The following is an 18971-nucleotide window of genomic DNA, read 5'->3' as shown; positions in this document are numbered from 1 at the left end:
TGGTAAGACAGACAGATAGAACCACAAAGGTCAAACAGCATTTCATTTGGGACCATGGCTAGCTCGCAAAGTCTCACAGTTTAGTTTGGTCCACGGCCAATTTGGATTACTATTTTTGCACCTGATCCAATGAAATGTGCCAAGGGGGTGAAAACAAAATTAAAACAGATGCTAGTAATTTTTGGGTGTCACTGTCAGAGACGAAATTCATTCTAGAAATGTCATTCTAAGTGATTGAGAAAGCCGGTGGTTGAAAGAATACATCATCACTCTGCGCAGTTCCACAACTAAATCATGTCACTGTTGGTATTTGAATGATTTGAATACTAGCTTTATCAATGTGGCACTGTTTGTTTGGGTTTTTTTAACTTTTCTTTTTTGGGGGTGAATTGAGATGTAAAATAAAGGTTTAAACAACTGCATTGTAGTCCCACCCAGAGAGTGACAGATCTTGATTAACATTCATTTACATCAAAACACAAAAGATACACACGAAGAAACAAAGTCAAAAGCTATTTTTACATAACTGGTAGAGTTGGATGAGTCAGACTGGATGGTACGCTTCAAGTGGACATTAAACATCTGAACACTTGACCCCGACTTAAGGAGATACTGTGCCTCTGTTATGCTCTGGTGGGTAATATAGCTTGGTTCGTTTGTCCCCTTAGAGGAAACAGTCACTGCGAAAAATGCAAAACCGTTCTGATTTATAACCTCTGTCCTACAATGAAACATTTATACTGGAAAGGTAGCGGTCACTTTCAGCATGGCAATGCCCTCATCCATATACACAAAGGAAGACAGAGAGATGAGTGATGTGCTGGCTGGCTAAAACTGCAGACAGGGAAACCAAAAGCTGACTTGAGTGCATGAAATCTTAAAGATAGGGTGTAAAAACATGTGCTTAAAGATAAAAAGCGAGGGTCGGACATTCCCAAAAATACCACTCCTTTATAAACCATAATTTTGAATTGAGCATTAAGATCTGCATTACTTCGTTATTTTTCATTTGACATGCAATACATCCTTCCATGTGTAGACTTAAACATTGATATACTAATTAGCATTGTCATTTTTGCAAGTTCTTCTGGCATCACATTACCCACTTTGCCCTTCAGAGTGCCTTCTAGGGATTATTGCCCATCATCTGAATTTATCTTTGCTCCTTCCTCATTCCACTGCACATCCATTTGCCAAAATGAAGTGATGATTCACAAAGATGCAAATATAATTTTCAAATTATTAATCTGCTTGAGTACAAATAATAAACTCATGCTTGACCTTGACACAAATACAAGTCAATAAAAGTTTTATATTTGGATTATGAGACATTTATACATGCAAACATAAATCATGGTAAACAGATGCACAGGACACTCCTTTCAGAATGAGACAAAAGGGAGCCTTTTATACAAATCACTTACAGTATTTCCATCCTTCAAATGTTCTCGCTCTTAAATAAAGACATGATATACAGCTACGAATTCTGGCAGTTTCATTGAGCCGATTCAAAAATGTTCCTCTGTGAGGCACTAATAGTTAGCATTAATAGAACCAGACGATGGAGACACACTAGGCAACATCCAAACAACAATTAGGTAGGCTTGATCTTTAAATAACTCACTGTACTGTACATCTCAATGTGATTGGAATTGTTTTTACTTTGAATGACTTGAAAGGCTTAACACCGTCAACACCAAATGCCGATCCACCCACTTTCTTCTATTTTTGCCCTTTGTGTTCTGTTATCTGTTTCTTGCCTCCCACCCATGGTCTTTTCCTGAAAATGCCATTTTTATGTGTGTTCTTTGATCCAAAGGCTACCCTGTAAATGAAATTGGACACTATGTTCAATATATTCCAAAATAAAACAAAAAAGAAAATCTTGTTGTATGATGAAGAGTGGTTTGCTATTGAGATCCCCGATTACATATGGCCCGGTTTCAGAACCATTCAATTTACCTACAAGAAAAATAAATGACAAATGAATCTTGAGCCTGAAAAATGTATGACCAAATAATGTTTCAACATAAATAGTACAGTTTAAAAGCAATATATATATTCAATGTGTGTGTGTGTGTGTGTGTGTGTGTGTGTGTGTGTGTGCGCGTAAAATAGTAGCATCATGCTCCTCCTTGAGCCATCACCTTATCCTGGAGGAGGGCTAGTTGCAATGATCCTTGCAGCTAAATTGTCTGGAACTTTATGCCAGAAAAATTGCAGCTCAAGTCCCCTTATGACAATTCGAATATATGGACAACATTTTTCCCATGCCTGGATGCGGGTGCACCCCGCTTCCCATAGGCTCACCATCTGAGGGAGCGGCCAGGGAACAGTCTGGCTGCAGAAAGCTCTGTTATGCTTTTTCTCACGCTGCATAAACATCATCAAATATTGCAAGTATCTCAATTAGCCCTCACTCGAGTGCCAAAAAGGTGAAAAACAATTACAATCATGCCATTAGGTATTCCAAATATATTTGTGTTGAACAAAAATGATATACAGTACTGTACACAGCTAAATATCCACAATACACATGAAATCCATACATTAAAATTCTATTAAACAATAGAAAAGCCTTTTGAGTTATGAGTTGTTTTCATTAGTGAGTTGCAGAGTTGCGCAGAATAAAATCTTGTCAGGCAAACAGTGTTTGCCTTTCCTGCGCCTGCACACGTATACAAAGCTAACTATGCTTGGTATGTTAGGAGCATAGGACAATTTGTGGCTTCGCTGGTTTCCATTAGTAGTTGATAAGATTTAAAATGGGTACAGCTTCATTTAAATCACATAGGCATATACACGGTAGCTGCATGCGCTGTGAATTCCATTCACCCCTGTCTGATTTTGCTAATAGCTATTCAAATACAGTAGAGATGCATGTTGTTTTAAATTGGTTTCATCATTTGACTCAACATACCTTTATTTTGCTCTACACATAGAAAGGATGCACAAGCGCAAACACTACAAAACATCAGACAAGAAAGTCTGTATGTAAATGAGATTCGACTGTCTTAAAGGGCAAACACATTGTAAGGGCCTGTTGTGTCCGTGTGTACTAATGTCAATTGTTACTTTAGAAATATTGCCCGTTCATGCGTAGAGGTAAACTATATGCCTCATGTTCCATAGGACTTTGTCCCAGTGAATGAGAAAAAAAATCATATTGAACTATTATAAATCTGTGCTTAAACAACAATAAAGCATTTTTTCCTGAGAACAGTGATATTACTTGCATTCTGGACAGATCTGCTTGAATGTGATATGAAATATTGGGTAGGGATCCCAGTTCACACTCATAGCTGGCGTAACCTCTGATAAGACACAGAAACCTAAAACCTGTTTTCCGTGTCCTGAACTAAGCCACTGCACCAATGTGGGCGTGCTGTGTTCTCTTTTTAGAAGGGTCAAATGGAAAGACCAAATGTTATAATTATGTACAGAGTGTCAAATGCATCAAAACAATTTAAGATTTGTTCAAGCTGAACAGATATCAAGTTTCGCAATACTGAATTGTGGTGAGGTCATGCTGCAACAGTAGCTTTAGTCCTAACAGCAATCAGAACCACTTGCATGTGCAATGTGTATTTGGGGAGAACAGAATTACGCAGGGAGGGGGTAATAGATGCCGACGACTCTTGTGAAGTTGAAAAAAGTGAGAGTAGAGGAATGAAACCTAATAGTGGAATGGTAGTTTGAAGACAGGCAAAAAGGTATGGAAAATGAAGAAGAACATAAGTCTCCAAGCTACCTTTCCTTCCTTCAATCTCGTATATAAATGTGATGGCTCTTCTCCCCATACAAAACCCCACAGGCAATTTAAAGAAAGTAGGCCAAAATGAAATATGGCCGCAATATAAAAACAACACTTCAGACACACAGCAGCCATATAACGTGGTAACCTTTTGTGTGTGCAAGTGCACACATGAGCAAGTGAGGAAGACAATTGAGTTTGAGAAAGGTGTGGGTGCAACAGAGCGTTATATGGGTCGCAAGGCAATTGTTTTATTAAGATTGAATGGAAAGTAGGATCTTAAATGAAATTTTACACCACTGGAATAGTTATATAATCTGTCATGTTCCTTCCTTTTGCTATCCCTCTCATGCACGGCATGCCCACACACAACCTACACAGAAAAACTCTTGCATTGCTGCAGTTACACTTCCCTCACAGAGAGTACTGTAACCTTTAGGCAACATCAGACAGACCCATAAAGATTAAATCCCTTGTAATCTGTTTGTGACATGTACTGACTGCATGTGGAACATGTTGCCTGGAGAATGAAGCTTGACCTAAATAAAGATGAGGTCCACAAGTGCGCTGGCAAAAAGACAAAACAAATAAACTTGTCACCATGGACTCGGACTGCTACCTCGCCTGTAGAGCGAACTATATCTGACGGGCTGCCCTAAATATTCTATTCTTCAAGTTTTTAGGAGTTTAGAAAATAAATTAAAAATTAAATTAAAAATTGATCATTTGGGCATCTTTGTATCATAATTATCATAAAGCATCAAAACAATGTTTTAAGTATGTAATAGAGGACATTTATTTTCAAACAGCTTGTATACAAGTAGACCGAGCTGATGCCAGTGTCTGTGGAACTTTAGAGGCATTATGTATTTTTCTCCCCAAATGTTGGTGCATTCTAAATTGTATGACCTTCAATTTTAAGTTAAACTCTAGTCATTGTATTTATGCATTGTCAACATCCAGCCAAAACCAACATCCAAGCTGCATACAAATTAATCGCAAATATGACTTCTTTGTTCACCTCACTTGACGTAACCTTGTCAAGCTCCATCTACGACTTATTTTATCGTCTTATCTCATTAAAGCGGTATTCTGAAAACACTTAACCCTCTGTCTTGCATTCATTCTCCCTTTTTCTCAGTTCACCGGCTTGAAAGTAACATCTTCCAACCTCTCGCTCCCTCCTTGTTCTAAATCTAGCTCTTACACCAATTAGGGAACTTCCTGTCACAGGAGGACAAGTGCTCTATTACCTATGGAGATGACCCACTCATGGGTTAATTTCGAATTATGTGTGTGTGTGTGTGTGTGTGTGTGTGTGTGTGTGTGTGTGTGTGTGTGTGTGTGTGTGTGTGTGTGTGTGTCTGTGTGTGTGTTTGTGCGTGCGTGTGCATAAATACATGATTTCACATACAGTAAAACTCAGTCGAGGAAGTAATTCGGCAGCTGTTTTCTGTCTTCTACACGCAGCTGCAATAGTTCTTCCTAAAAACTGTCTATCATTGCACAACCTTGTTTTTCGCTCACTCCACCTTGTGTCATCTTTCAACAATCATACATCTTTTAGAGTAGGACACACTCCTTTTGCCATTATTTGTGGCACGGCTTGATGTCTCTCGTCCACAAAATATAGTTGTTTATTGCACTGGATTTTCTACGTATTAGTTTTGCTTTGTGTTCAGTTGATACTTTAAATTTAGCTTTTTCCTTAATTGTCAGTAGTGGTCTTTGCATATTTTTTTGCTGTCACTTTGTTTTGGGGAAGTTAATATATCTTTATGAACATGTTTTTTGTTACAGTTGTAACAAAGTTGCTCATTGAACTATGACCAGTGGTGCACATAAGGACAAGGCATTCATTCTGAGTAAAAAAAAAAAAAAGCTCCACGCTCTCACTGTCCCCAGTTGAATCCCCCAGCTGATCAGGGAATCCCCACCAGGAGTGCTTTTCCTAGAAGAGCCCTCCAACAGGTGGTGAGTTACTGGAAGGAGGATCCTATTGTTGGGCTCTCCCTATTGTTTCTAAGCCCAGCTACAAGTCACTCCCTGTCAAGCTGTCTTTGCAATGTTCCAGAGCCCAGTTAGCAAAATTTGGGTGGAAAAAAAAAATCTGGGTCCAATCAATGCTATTAATCATCATATTATCTGTATTGTGTTTGTACACCCATTCAACAAATTTTTGTATCGCTGCTGTTCACAGGCTAGCCACAATGCTTAATCCCACTCTAAAGGACTGCTGTGTTGAAATAGTGCGGCACAGATGTGAGACTGGCACACAGACAGAAAAATACATCACCGCTTAAGGATGCCATAAAAAATGTTTGTTAATTCTTGGAATGTTCACTGAAGCAATCAACAAGTAGGAATTTCTTGTAATGAAAATAAAGTGGAACTCGGTATGATTTCTCACTCAACACAGCTCTTAAAGAAGTGCATCGATGAGGCCATGAGATAAAAAGACGTTATTTAGAATACGAAGTTTAAAACAGATAAAAAAAAATGAATATTTGTATTTAATTCAAAACCACATATTTCTTTTCATGATTTGATTGGTTTGTTATTAAATTCTGTATTGCAGTTTCTAAATTTAGATAAAGGGCTCTAACACTGTAATAAAATGAATCAAAATGAATGCAATGGATGAAAGACATACAAGTCTGTTTGATCTTCGTAGCTGACCTTTAAACTTATAAAAAAAAAGTTGTGAAAGAGCTACAGTAAAAAGGATGTATTATATTGTAAAACAATTGCGGTAAAGATGAATAGAGTACTTCTGCATGTTCTCTTGAATAGAGTAGACAGCCACCAATGAAAATAAATAAATAAAATGGAAAAAGGACAGTCTCTCAGGTGTGTGTTCTGCAGATTGGCCTTGGGAAAGCTTGGTCACATGGTTCAACTCTTTAGTTTGCTCTCAATATCACTGGTAGTTCTATTCATACAATAACATTAGAGTGTGGGGAGCCGCTATTGTATAACGCTGGGAGGGGATAAATCCACGGACGCGGGACAGAAAGCGTGATTCCACGCCTTCCCAATGTCAAACACAGCGTCCACTCCACGCTAAATGAAAACTGCATCTGACAAGGTAAGATGTCATAGGATAACTTGCAGCGGATAACTAACTATTAAATCCGGCGCTCAGTGACGCGCGTCATTGTTGGACGGCATTTGCACCTTTTGCGTTCAGATTTGTGCGTGCGGAATGTGACCGGATAATTGGGATTATCACAACGTGTTTCAAAGTGCAATGTGAGATGCTTTCACTTTGCACGCACGCGCACGCACGCAATCTTGTTATTGTTAGTGCGCTTCTTGGCGCGCATTCGGAGTGTTTTACTAACAATTTACAGAAGTATGCTTTACTATTTGTCTGAATTATTATTTGCCTGTTTTAGACTACAATCATTCACTTCAACATGTTTATTTTCATAAATTGGTTTACACGGGAAAATCAATCTATGTCTTGTTAAAAAAAAGAAATAAACTTTAAGAAACTACATTAATTGTACTGAAAATAACATAACATAAATCAAATGCAACTACATATCAAAAATATGTTACACCATAATTGCATACTTGATATTCTACAGTGCAACTGTAGAAAAGAAGTAACCCTGTCTTCAGAGACAGCTTTTAAAAGATTGCGTCGTCCATGCCACATCAGGCTTGGCAGCAACTTTTTCTGATTATTTTAGTCTGGAATCTAATATGAAACCTTATGCACCTATGTATTTGTTTCTGCTAGGATTGTCAATGGCGACACATTCAGGACACAAGAACTTTGCTCTTCTCGTGCTGCTTTCGATCCTGTCATTCACCACACAGAATGACCTTGTAGTTAATACTAGTAATGGGAAAGTTAGAGGAAAATATCTTCCCGTGCTCAGTGGTAGTATCCGAACCTTTCTTGGAATTCCTTATGCAAAACCACCTCTTGGCGAACTGAGATTCAGAGCTCCAGAGCCTGCAGAAAGATGGGAGGGGGTGTTAGATGCCACCAACTATGCAAATTCTTGCTACCAGGTTCCGGATACATTCTATCCAGGTATGACATCTTGACACACAGACAGTCATAGTTTTTCATTTCAAGTTTTTTCATTTAGTCACTTCTTTTGTTGGTCTATTGCACTGGACAAAACGAAAGACTGCAAAAATAAATTTGGCGGGAGAGTATGTGATGGGTGGGAATTGCATCGTTTGCCACCAATGTGTTTTTTGGCTCATGCTGGGATTTTGACAAATACTGTTTGTACTAATATTTCAAAACGTAGAAGTCATTTGGAATAGATTTGGAAAGTAATACTACAAGCCCCACCAAGACATCTCAAGAAGTCCTTTCATATTGTAAAACAAATCGCACCTAAAAAAAATGACCAATGGAACATGTAAAAAAAAACAAAAACAAAAAAAAACTGAAATTACTTTTTTTTTTTCTCTCTCTCCCTTATATATCTGTTGTACGTGTCTAGATCGACAAGCCAACCCGCCTACTGTAGATGGAGCAAGCTTGGGTCACAGATACATTGCTATTTATAGACACAACCACCTGTCAGGGATGGTTGTTTGGAAACCAGATCTTGCTATCCATATGTACACTACAAATGCCACCCGAAATTCTCCAAATATAGATTTGAAAACCAAAATTAGATACTCAGTTGGCAGAACCCACGCTTGCCATCTTTTTATAATCCATGCTCATAAAATGAGGCGCTTGGACCGATGACTAACAATAAAGTTCACCTCCGTATATCTAAGAGAAGAGTGTGAGTCCCTGTAGCAGTCTTTGATTCACTCTCACATTTCACTCGATGAACTTGTTTTTTTTCTTTTTTTAGGTTTTATGGGTGCCGAGATGTGGAACCCAAACACTAAGCTGAGCGAGGACTGTCTATATCTTAATGTCTGGACCCCTTTCAACCAAGATAGTCAGAGTCCACTGGCTCCTGTCCTTGTCTGGATCTACGGAGGGGGGTTTCAGTCAGGGACATCCTCTCTGGACATTTATGATGGCCGCTACCTAAGTAAAGTTGAAGGTGTTGTTGTGGTATCAATGAATTATAGGTGAGAACTTTGAGTGTAAATCCAATGATATGATAATGATGTACTGGTGACCGATTTCTAGCAAACTAGTGGACTTTGTTGCAGCTGGTGTGGGATCAAATCATTCTCCATGACATTCAACATTGATCTACCGTTGAATGGTTATTAACAAGAGCAGTAGAAATCTAAGTTTTTACACCAATCACCATGCACCAAAAAATTTCTAAGCTCTCCAAGTACCATGACCAACATTAAAGTACCCATAGTGTAGAGAAGGCATAAAAAAAATTGAGACAAATTTATATTCTCTACAAAGTACATTTAGTATCCTTGAAAGTCACTGTAACATTATGCTGAGTTTGAATTTTAACAGTGCCAATATAGGGAAACATGCACTTAAAAACAATTCTATTTAAATCAATTACACTGAATTAAAAAAGATGAAATCAAAGTGAAACTGAAATGTATTGCACTCAAACGTTGAATACAACTGAACTAAACGTTATGTAATTATTATTTTTTTTGGGTGCATCACTACAGAACAAACTCTGACAATCACAATTTTCTTGCCGGATTTCATGTATTTAAGACTTGGTGCACTTGGTTTCTTGGCGTTGCCTGACAACAACATCCGGGGCAATGCAGGTCTCCTGGACCAGCGGTTCGCTCTCCAATGGGTAGCCAATAATATTGTTGCTTTTGGGGGTGATCCGTCACAGGTAAGAATTTTGAAATGTTCTTCTTCAGATTGTAACAGTAATTAACTTGCAAGGTAACACACTGTTTCTTCTTGATTTGCTGTTCTGGCCAGGTCACAATTTTTGGGGAAAGTGCTGGGTCTGCATCTGTCGGCTACCACCTGCTCTCCCCAGGTAGTCATGACCTTTTTCAAAGAGCTGTCATGCAGAGTGGTTCTCCAACTGCACCATGGGCCTCAGTCGGCAAGACTGATGCCTATAAAAGGTAGTGAAAAGTTTTTCTATCTCTGGTGTTTTGTTTTTTAAACTGTAAACCCAACATTGATTTTCAAATATATTGTGACAGACTTCACCCCTTGCTCATTTTTAAAGTAATATATCACGGCCCTAAGTACTACTCTTATTTTTACAGGCCAGCATACCATTGTGACTATTTGAACCTGGTGTCTTAAAGGTTAAACAGCCACATTGTTACTTTATCATCCAGGTCCATGATGCTGGCAACTTTAATCGGCTGCCCCACATCTTCTCCAGCTCAACTGGACATCTGTTTACAAACGACTGATCCTTGGGTGATAACCTCACGGCAATATGATGTTCTCACAGAACCTACAGTAATGCCCTTTCCCTTTGTACCTACTGTGGATGGGGACTTCCTACCTGATGAAATTGAAGTAGGTCTCTATCAGACATCATCAGTCTATCAGCACATATCCCCTTTAAGATTCAGGATTTACACTTTCGACTGTACGATTTTAGGCTCATATCTTGATTTGAGTCTGTTGATGCTATTTAATAATGAGCATAGTATTAAAAAAAATGGAGAATTTATCTTCTGAAACTAGCACGTATGCGCCACTAGGGAAAAGGGATTTCATGCTTTGAAGTATTTGGAGCTACAAAAACACTCATTAATGAACAATAGTCATATGAAGTGGAATGACTTTCTGCATAAATGATCTGTAGAAAACGGACAAACCACAAACAGCCACTTTCGCTTTTCATCTGTAAACCAAACTCACAGGATTCATCTTCAAAGTTACTAGCTAACCAAAATTGACCTTTGTACACAAATTCAGCTTGGGAATTTGAGAATGTGAGTACCTGGTGCGACTCAGATGGCTGATAGCTCAAAAAATATTCCGCCTGCAATACAATACATATTGTGTAATAGCCATTAAGCCTGTGAGTTTTACACTGAATTATAGTTTGAAAAGTTGCGCAGGTGCTCCTTCTCGGGATCATTGGCTGTCTGGTCTCCCAGGCAAATGGTGTACTCTATTTTGTGCGTGACAGGTCAAACATAATACATAATATTATAATAATGTATAATTCAGTAAACTCTGTGTGTACAGCGATCTGCTTCACAGAAGAATAATATGAATGGAAGATAAAAATGACTTAAAGTCTAAATAATAACTCAAAAAACATTTTTTTCTACAGGTGTTGCTGCAGAGTAATACACTTCCAAAGAAAGAAGTGTTATTTGGATTAAACAAGAATGAAGGGACCTACTTTTTAGTTTATGGGATGCCAGGATTTAACATCACCAGTCAGAGTCTCATCACCAGGATGGAGTTCATGGAAGGAGTGCGGCTTGCTATGGCAGGCTTAGACGGTGTTGCAGAAACAGGAGCGATTTTCCACTACACCGATTGGACGGATGAGCATAATAGGATGAAAAACCGTGATTCCCTGGGGGATCTGGTTGGAGACCGATTTTTTGTTTGTCCTTTGTTAGAGTTTGCTCACAGGTAAATTCACGAGTGTTGATAGTATTATAGTAATGTTGGTTTACTTATGGCAGTTTGATCAACCGGTATGTAAATGAACTACCATCTTGAAGCTCATTTACCTGCCAGCTTGGTTGATGAGAAGGATGTAAAAGAAAGAAATTACCCTTGGTAATACTGGCAAGCATTACTCTGTTATATTGCAATGGTATTTCTTTAATGACCTACAAATTCAGTTTCTCTGTTCCCCTCAGGTACTCACAACAGGGCGGTAAAATTTTCCAATATTTTTTTGACCACCAATCTTCCTTAAATCCTTGGCCAGCATGGATGGGTGTTTTACATGGTTACGAGATCGAGTTTGTGTTCGGAATGCCACTGAACGCAACATGGGGATACACAAAGACTGAAGTGAACATGAGCATGAAGTTTCTGAAACACTGGGGCAACTTTGCAAGGACGGGGTATGTATAATAAATACATATGGGCAAAATTATCGGCATTCATCAATCACTGAGTGTTTCATTCCCCTAATCATGCATCTGCTTTATTCAATTATTTGTGAAAGATTAGGTTTTTCAAAAAAATATACACAACACCAGCAATGCAACAGGTGGATTTCAAAAATGTGTTCCTTCTTAGTTATTGCCTAATCATCAAGAGAGAGCACTAATTCAGACAACATAAAATTATACTGCAACAAGGGGCATGAACTTTGACTTTCTTCATTAAACTTTTACTGGGTATTGATATTTAGAATGAAGTGCCCTGAAAGTCTATGTAAATATTTTTTTTCTGGTATTGTGTGGATGCGTCTCAAATCTTTTTGTATCCATTTCTATTTAGAAATCCAGGAATTGATGGGGTTGAATGGCCCTTGTTCACCCCTGATGGCCAAGAGTATTTCACGCTAAACTCTAATCTTCCAGAAAAACTAAGTATGATGAGAGCCAAAGACTGTTACTTGTGGAATAAAGTGATGCCGGGAATACAGAAGATTTCAGGTAGGTTTCTCCAATTTTATGCGAAAACAAAAACATGTTCAACTACAACACAGATAATTTATCAATCAGGCTACACATTTTCTCACTTAGGTTTACAAAACAGGTTATATTCCACAGTAGTTAATATTTATAGTTAATGTACAGTATATATAAAATATACTTCTTTACTTTAAAAAAAAATCCTACGAGTATGTCTCTTTGTCCACAGATGAGCGAGACGCTTGTATGACTGCAAATGGAATAATGCTCAACTACAATTTTACGTTTCTTATGATTTCATTGTTCATCATGTTAGTCTCTTTGTAAAGTACACAGGAGGAAAATCTTTTTCTTTTCTTGGCGACAATAGCTAAGGTTCTTATTACAGTTTAGACCCGACTGAAATAAATGAATTGTGTATACCATACTTCGACAACAATCAAAGAACTGGACCTGAAATCAAAGAACTGGACTTGAGTGCCATTTTAAATCAGATGTATTCATGCCCACATTGGCGCAAAATGCACATTTCTAACCGTGCCAGGCTTTGTGTGTCTCCAAAAATACCAAAACTCGAGCTCAACCGTGCGCAGACACACTGCCTCTCATGCTAGACTTGCACCAGGAACAGGAATAGAGCAAGTTGTGTTACGTTTCATTTGGCCAAAGTGTTTTTTATTTTACTTTTAACATCAGGGATTGTCTGTATTTCTACCAATATATTTGTTTCTATGCATATTAATAAAGTATTGGCAATACGTGCATAAATTGTATTACAAGAGAAGCCTTAATCCATGTGAAACATGTTTTATAGTATGAAATTAGCCTAAAATTTAAGTTTATTTTATAAGAGTTAAGAGTTTTGTTTTATTCATACCATGTTAACAGTCAAATAAATTATTTTTGAATTATGAGGTGTAGGTATTTTTTTGTGCGTGAAAGAATAAGTCAGCACACAGGACACGCTAAAATTGTATTTACGAACATATTCATTAACATATATATATATATATATATATTTTTTTTTTAAAAACACCACATCACAGACTAATTAAAGAAAGAAGGAATGGCCATGCGTAGAAAAACTGCAGGCATGACAACTGAATACAACAATTAAAATGGACACTTTTGTTTCATGCCCAAACAAGGAAAGAGAGATTTCTATTGAGTAAAAAAAACAGCTGCTGGGGGACAGATGTCAAGACTGAGTCGTGATCAACATTTCTGACACATTCATTAATTACAGTCCACTCCCACACGTCTACAGAAATGAGCATTTTCAACACAGAGGCATAGTTAAGGTGGGATGTGTTGTCAACGGCTTGACAGTGGACTTTAACAGTGATTGCCAAGATCATTGTTCCATTCAAGCAGATAAATGAGAAGTATTCACAAAAAGCAAGTGCCATTCATTATTCTCATGTTTAAGCACTTGCAATAACACCAATTACATTATTGACTTGAGTGATAAGGGCTAATTTCCTCTGTTCGTTATAAATGTGTGATTGTCAAATAAAATGCAGCATTAATTTGCCAATCATCAATACCAGTTGATACTCTTATAGTTAGGATTATAACTAAGTGAAATTACAGTGCGACTGAATCGATGCTTTTCTGTCAAAATACACGCTTTCTTCCTCTTTCATTTCAGTACAATCAGCCTATAATAAAGGGAAAAACACCCGTTATCAATGAATTTTGTGTCCTTTTATTTCATTTTGGTAAACCAACTCATGCTCACATCTCATGTGGTAGTTGCTGGCATAAGTACATCTAAACCTTACATTTAATCAGAAAATTCTTGACATGACCTGTCAAAAATGCAAATTTATTTAGTTGATTTTTATTTTTTGTAATGTTATTTTATGAAAATTATCCATATGCCCAGCCCTGCTCCACTGTTGATAAATGTTGAATCTGAAAGTACAAATGTCATGCTTAACGAATTTGAGATGATTGCAATAACAAGGCTGCTTCCACAATGGCATTATATAAAAGCAAATTTAAAAAAAACTCATAATGGTCTGTTAACAGACAAAGAATGGACCACATAGCAGACAGAAATAGAGAGAAATACTCAGAGAGCCCCTGAACGTCATTTCCCACTCGTCATCTTCTTTAATTCCTTCCAAATGGTATGTGTTGTGCAAGTCGAATTTGGTAAAAATAGTTGATGAGCAGAAAGGAACAAATGCTGAGTCCATGAGGGGGAGTGGAAACTTTTTCTTAATGGTAATGTCATTCATCCTTCCACCCATTATCCATGCCGCTTATCCTCACGAGGGTCGGGGGAATGCTGGAGCCCATCCCAGCTGACTTTGGGCAGTAGGCAGGGGACACCCTGAATTGGTTGCGAGCCAATCGCAGAGCACACAGAGACGAGCAACCATTCACACTCACACCTACCGGCAATGTGGAGAGTTCAGTCCGCCTACCATGCATGATTTTGGTATGTGGGAGAAAACTGGAGTATCCAGAGAAAACCCACCGACGTGCTAACCAGTGTTCTACTGTGCCGCCATAATGTCATTCAGTTCACCGTATTCAACGCACCGGTGAAAAGATTTCTCCTTGTCAGTGACGAAGAATCCAGCACCAATAAGAGACGAGACTGTCTCCAGGCTTCCTGTTCAGGTCTCGACACTGAACAGTTTCACATTTAGCAATGGAGCATTGGGAACTAATTCAATGGCGCAGTCATATGGGTGGTGCGGAGAGAGTGACTGGACCTCATCTTTACTAAACACAACTTCAAGATCATAGTATTCCACAGGGCAAATTGAATGGTTCAGTGGACGGAGTGCATGGAATAGTCAAACTAGGACCAGCGGCAGTTAGTACAGCAGAAGGCATTCCAATTTTCAAGTTGAGGAATATTCCACGCCGACACAGTGGAGCACTGTTAGCACGTTTGCCTTACAGTTCACAAGGCTTTGATTCCGGCTCCAGCCTTTCTTTGTGGAGTCTGCACGTTCTCCCGTGCCTGCGCGGGTTTCCTCCGAGTACTGTGTTTTCCGGACTACAAGGCGCACCTAAAAACCTAAAATTTTCTCAAAAGCCGACAGTGCGCCTCATAGTCCGGTGCGCCTTATATATGGACCAAATTTCTAAATTTAAACTGGACCGAAGCCTTGTGTCATGAAATCAATCATAAATGGCCCACTGAAGACTATGAATCATGAATCAATAAAACTATGGATCATTATTTTGTGATTTTAATGTAATTTGTTGCGTCTGAAGTTTAAATAAAAAATAATAAAATAGAGACTGGTTTGATTTGGATTAAAAATCTGACATGATGCATTAATGGTGTGCTTTATAGTCTGGTGCACCTTATATAAGGACCAAGTTTTAAAATGGGCCATTCATTGAAGGTGCGCCTTGTAGTCCGATGCGCCTTATAGTCCGGAAAATACGGTACTCCGGTTTCTGCCCACATTCCAAAAACATGCACGGTAGGGCAATTGACCACTCCTAAATTGTTTGTCGGTTTGATTGTGAGTGTGAATGGTTGTTTGGTGCACGCTAACATTTAACATCTCCTTGCATATACTTTACAATTTACATGGGGTAGCCTAATGGAGACACGGTATAGAGCAAAGGTCGATAAGTCATTGTTATCAAATCTGTTTTTCCCAATTACTCCTCAACAACAAAACTGTCCCCCATGCCAAGGTCCTATCTTCTGTATCTTTGTCACACTTATGGCTCCATTCCAGTAATATCTTCTAATTAACAAGATAGCTGTAAAGCATAACCATTCAAGGTCATTGTTTTTTGACCTTGTCGTAAGATGAATGCCCTTGTCTCTCACTCACATCATCTCAATTGGAAGGAGCTGGAATGTGAAAACCATTTACAATGATGTACTATCAATTTAACTAACCCTAACCTTTTAAATATGTATACAGCCAGTGCATTTTAGAATTACTGATTCATCAATCACATTACCATTTCGCAACTATATAATTTGGTGTCTGCCACTGACTGGATGAGGTCGTTTAACATTTAAGCAGAATCAATGTTCACCCTTGAGACACGTCATAATAAAATACACAGAAGAATAGTTTACACTGAAGCAGCTTCTCTTTCCATCGAGGACTAAATACAGTAGGAAGGTGTCAGCTACCAAATACAGTGTGGCCTTTTTCCTGAGATCCCGAGGTGTTCTCAGTCCAGCTGGGAGACAGAGGGCCCTATTTTGGAGCACTCAGTGGCCATTCCTCTGAAGCATTTGCTAATTTTGTTACAAAAAGTAGACTCAATTTTAGACTCGCTAAGCAGAGGTCTATGGTGCAGTGCAGCTGGTACGGGGGATTGATGACCCAAATGCGGTGAAGCAAGGAAGTGGGGCTGTTGTACGATCAAAAATATTGAATTTAAATGAAACCAAAACTCCAACATGAAGTGCTCCAAAAGGGAGAGTTCTTGACAAAGTTCAAACAAAAGATGACTGTGATAAAAAGTAACAACAAAAAGGATTCTAACAATGAGCTGTGGCAACAAAGCAGGGCAAGGCAAGTATTTGAGGACTATGGATGTGATCACTAGGAAAAATTAAAGGAACAAAAAGTCAAAACTAAGAGCATCAAAGTACCAAAATAACTAGAAAAATAAATTTGGACAGGACTTGGACCAGGCAGCACATCGGACAGAGGAAAAATGACAATGACCCAACAAAGAAAAGTACAATTCGATTTACGAGAGTGCTTTAACTGACCCAAAATGTGAATTCCATGGCAAGTACAAAACCAATTTATTTCACCCAAAGAAGAGCTTTATCTCTTGGTAGAACACAAACTATGCCTTTCTCATTTTTATCTTGGCATATCATTTTAAATTCACATACAATGCAGTTCACGATAACATTTTTTTTTTTTTACAGCAATTAAAGTGCCAACAAATGGCTTCTTCCATGTTTTCTGATCACGAAATACAGTGAACTGTTGATCTTATTCGGGTTTTCAGATGTTGTTAAAATCTTAATTTAAGAGTCAGCAACTACATACAACCCTGCTTGGGGAAAAAGGATGTTGCTTATTCATACAACGCACGCTCCTGCTTTCATTCCCACATCCAAGCACCCCCACTCTCCATTACTCCTCTCAATGCAGTGCTTTTGCCAAGCGCCTTAGCGTTGAGCTGCTCTCCTTTCAATACCGCTGATTAAAAATGTCGGATGCATCAACACGACTAAGCAGATTACAGATTTAGTTTCCCGAAGCAAAGGTTTCTACTAGGGAAAAAAGTGAGCAATATTAGAGCACATATAGGACCAATTCAACTGTAGTATGTCACTTTTAGTTGTCTAGTATATGTTTCTGTTTACATTTTTCTCAGTCATTCTGAATCACTTTACTGAATGAAAAAGTTTGTAAACCGACACACAAAATCCAAGTGGTAGGTGCTGTTAATTTGTTGTTGTTTTTGTCCTGTACCAATGTGTTGTTAAAACAAATCCAGTATTAATTCATATTCAGACCTTTGGAAGTCGCCGAAATTTGTCATGTTGATGATATACTGTAGATGCAGTGAGCTCAGTAAAATGTTAACATATGAGATTATTTTCCCAAATTGTTCCATCCTAATGTGATACATTGTGGCATATTATTGTTGTTTATAATTGCCCTGCAATTGAGTGGCAACTACTTCAGGGTGTTCCTCAACTCTCACCTAAAGTCATCTGGGACCTGCTCCAGCTTACCCATGATCCTAATGAGGAAAGGTATGTATTGGCATTTTTTTTCTTTATGCTACCATGACACATTATCCAATTGTGAACCTTGTAAAAAAAAAAAATAATAATACATTAAATACCTCTTTGCATACAATGTAGGATACATCCCTCCATCCATTTGCTGTACCACTTTATCCCCACGGGGGTCGCGGGTGTGCTGGAGCCTATCCCAGCTGTCAACGGGCAGTAGGCAGGGGACACCCTGAACCGATTGCCAGCCAATCGCAGTGCACACAGAGACGAACAACCATCCGCACTCGCACTCACACCTCGGGGTAATTTGGAGTGCTCAATCGGCCTACCAAGCATGATTTTTGGGGATGTGGGAGAAAACCGGAGTCCCCGGAGACATGGACACAGGGAGAACATTCAAACTCCACACACGGAGGGCCGGAGGTGGAATCGAACACACGCTCTCCTAACTGTGAGGCGGACGTGCTATCCAGTGCCCCACCGAGCCACCCATGTAGGATACAATTTATGAATAAATTCTATGAATCATACTGCTGGATATTCATTTTATTTTAACATGTAGTACCCATGTGACTCACTAAGTACCAATAACTGCGGTCTCGAGAGGAATCTTGACGAAAGAGATTAGTCTGAATGCTCAGTATTTAGTGTTGTGAGACTATATTGATTTCCAACATTCTTGTATGCAGAAAATCGTATCACACGCCCTATACTGATCAATCTGTACATTTTTGTTGGTTTGAGCTCCATTAATTCTTGGACATTGCAATGAGCCTTAGGATATGAGCTGTTTTTTTAAGCGGGGAAGTTTCTAATAGAGTAGGCCTGTGGTTGGCATGCATGAACTGAAAACTGAACTGAAAAACAGATCATGAACTTGTTTCTGAGCTGCCCCGTGCTTGTATGGGTCAGAGACTGACTTTACCACGACAGGATTATTCTGCTGCAGAATGATGGTGCAGACAATGAACCCCTTTCACTTTCTGCCAGATAGTGTCTCATCCTCTTTGCAAGACCAGTGACTTTTTAGGCAAATGTTTTGACAAGACA

General features: G+C 38.7%; 1 protein-coding gene across 1 annotated transcript; it reads left to right on the top strand.

Annotated features, from left to right (window-relative positions):
- Positions 1-6743: 6743 nt before the first annotated feature.
- On the top strand, positions 6744-13811 carry LOC147054703 (cholinesterase-like). Its single transcript, XM_085916195.1, has 10 exons — positions 6744-6842; positions 7503-7802; positions 8593-8818; positions 9387-9516; positions 9609-9760; positions 9983-10169; positions 10939-11249; positions 11483-11692; positions 12075-12232; positions 12441-13811. Exons 2-10 carry the CDS (start codon positions 7511-7513, stop codon positions 12536-12538), a joined length of 1764 nt encoding a protein of 587 aa, XP_085772321.1. The 5' UTR covers positions 6744-6842; positions 7503-7510; the 3' UTR covers positions 12539-13811.
- The last annotated feature ends 5160 nt before the right edge of the window (positions 13812-18971 follow it).

This window comes from Syngnathus leptorhynchus, chromosome 7, assembly GCF_054491065.1.
Source record: "Syngnathus leptorhynchus isolate UIUO chromosome 7, UIUO_Slep, whole genome shotgun sequence".
Lineage (NCBI taxonomy): Eukaryota > Metazoa > Chordata > Actinopteri > Syngnathiformes > Syngnathidae > Syngnathus > Syngnathus leptorhynchus.
This window is presented reverse-complemented; position numbering and strand designations above follow the sequence as displayed.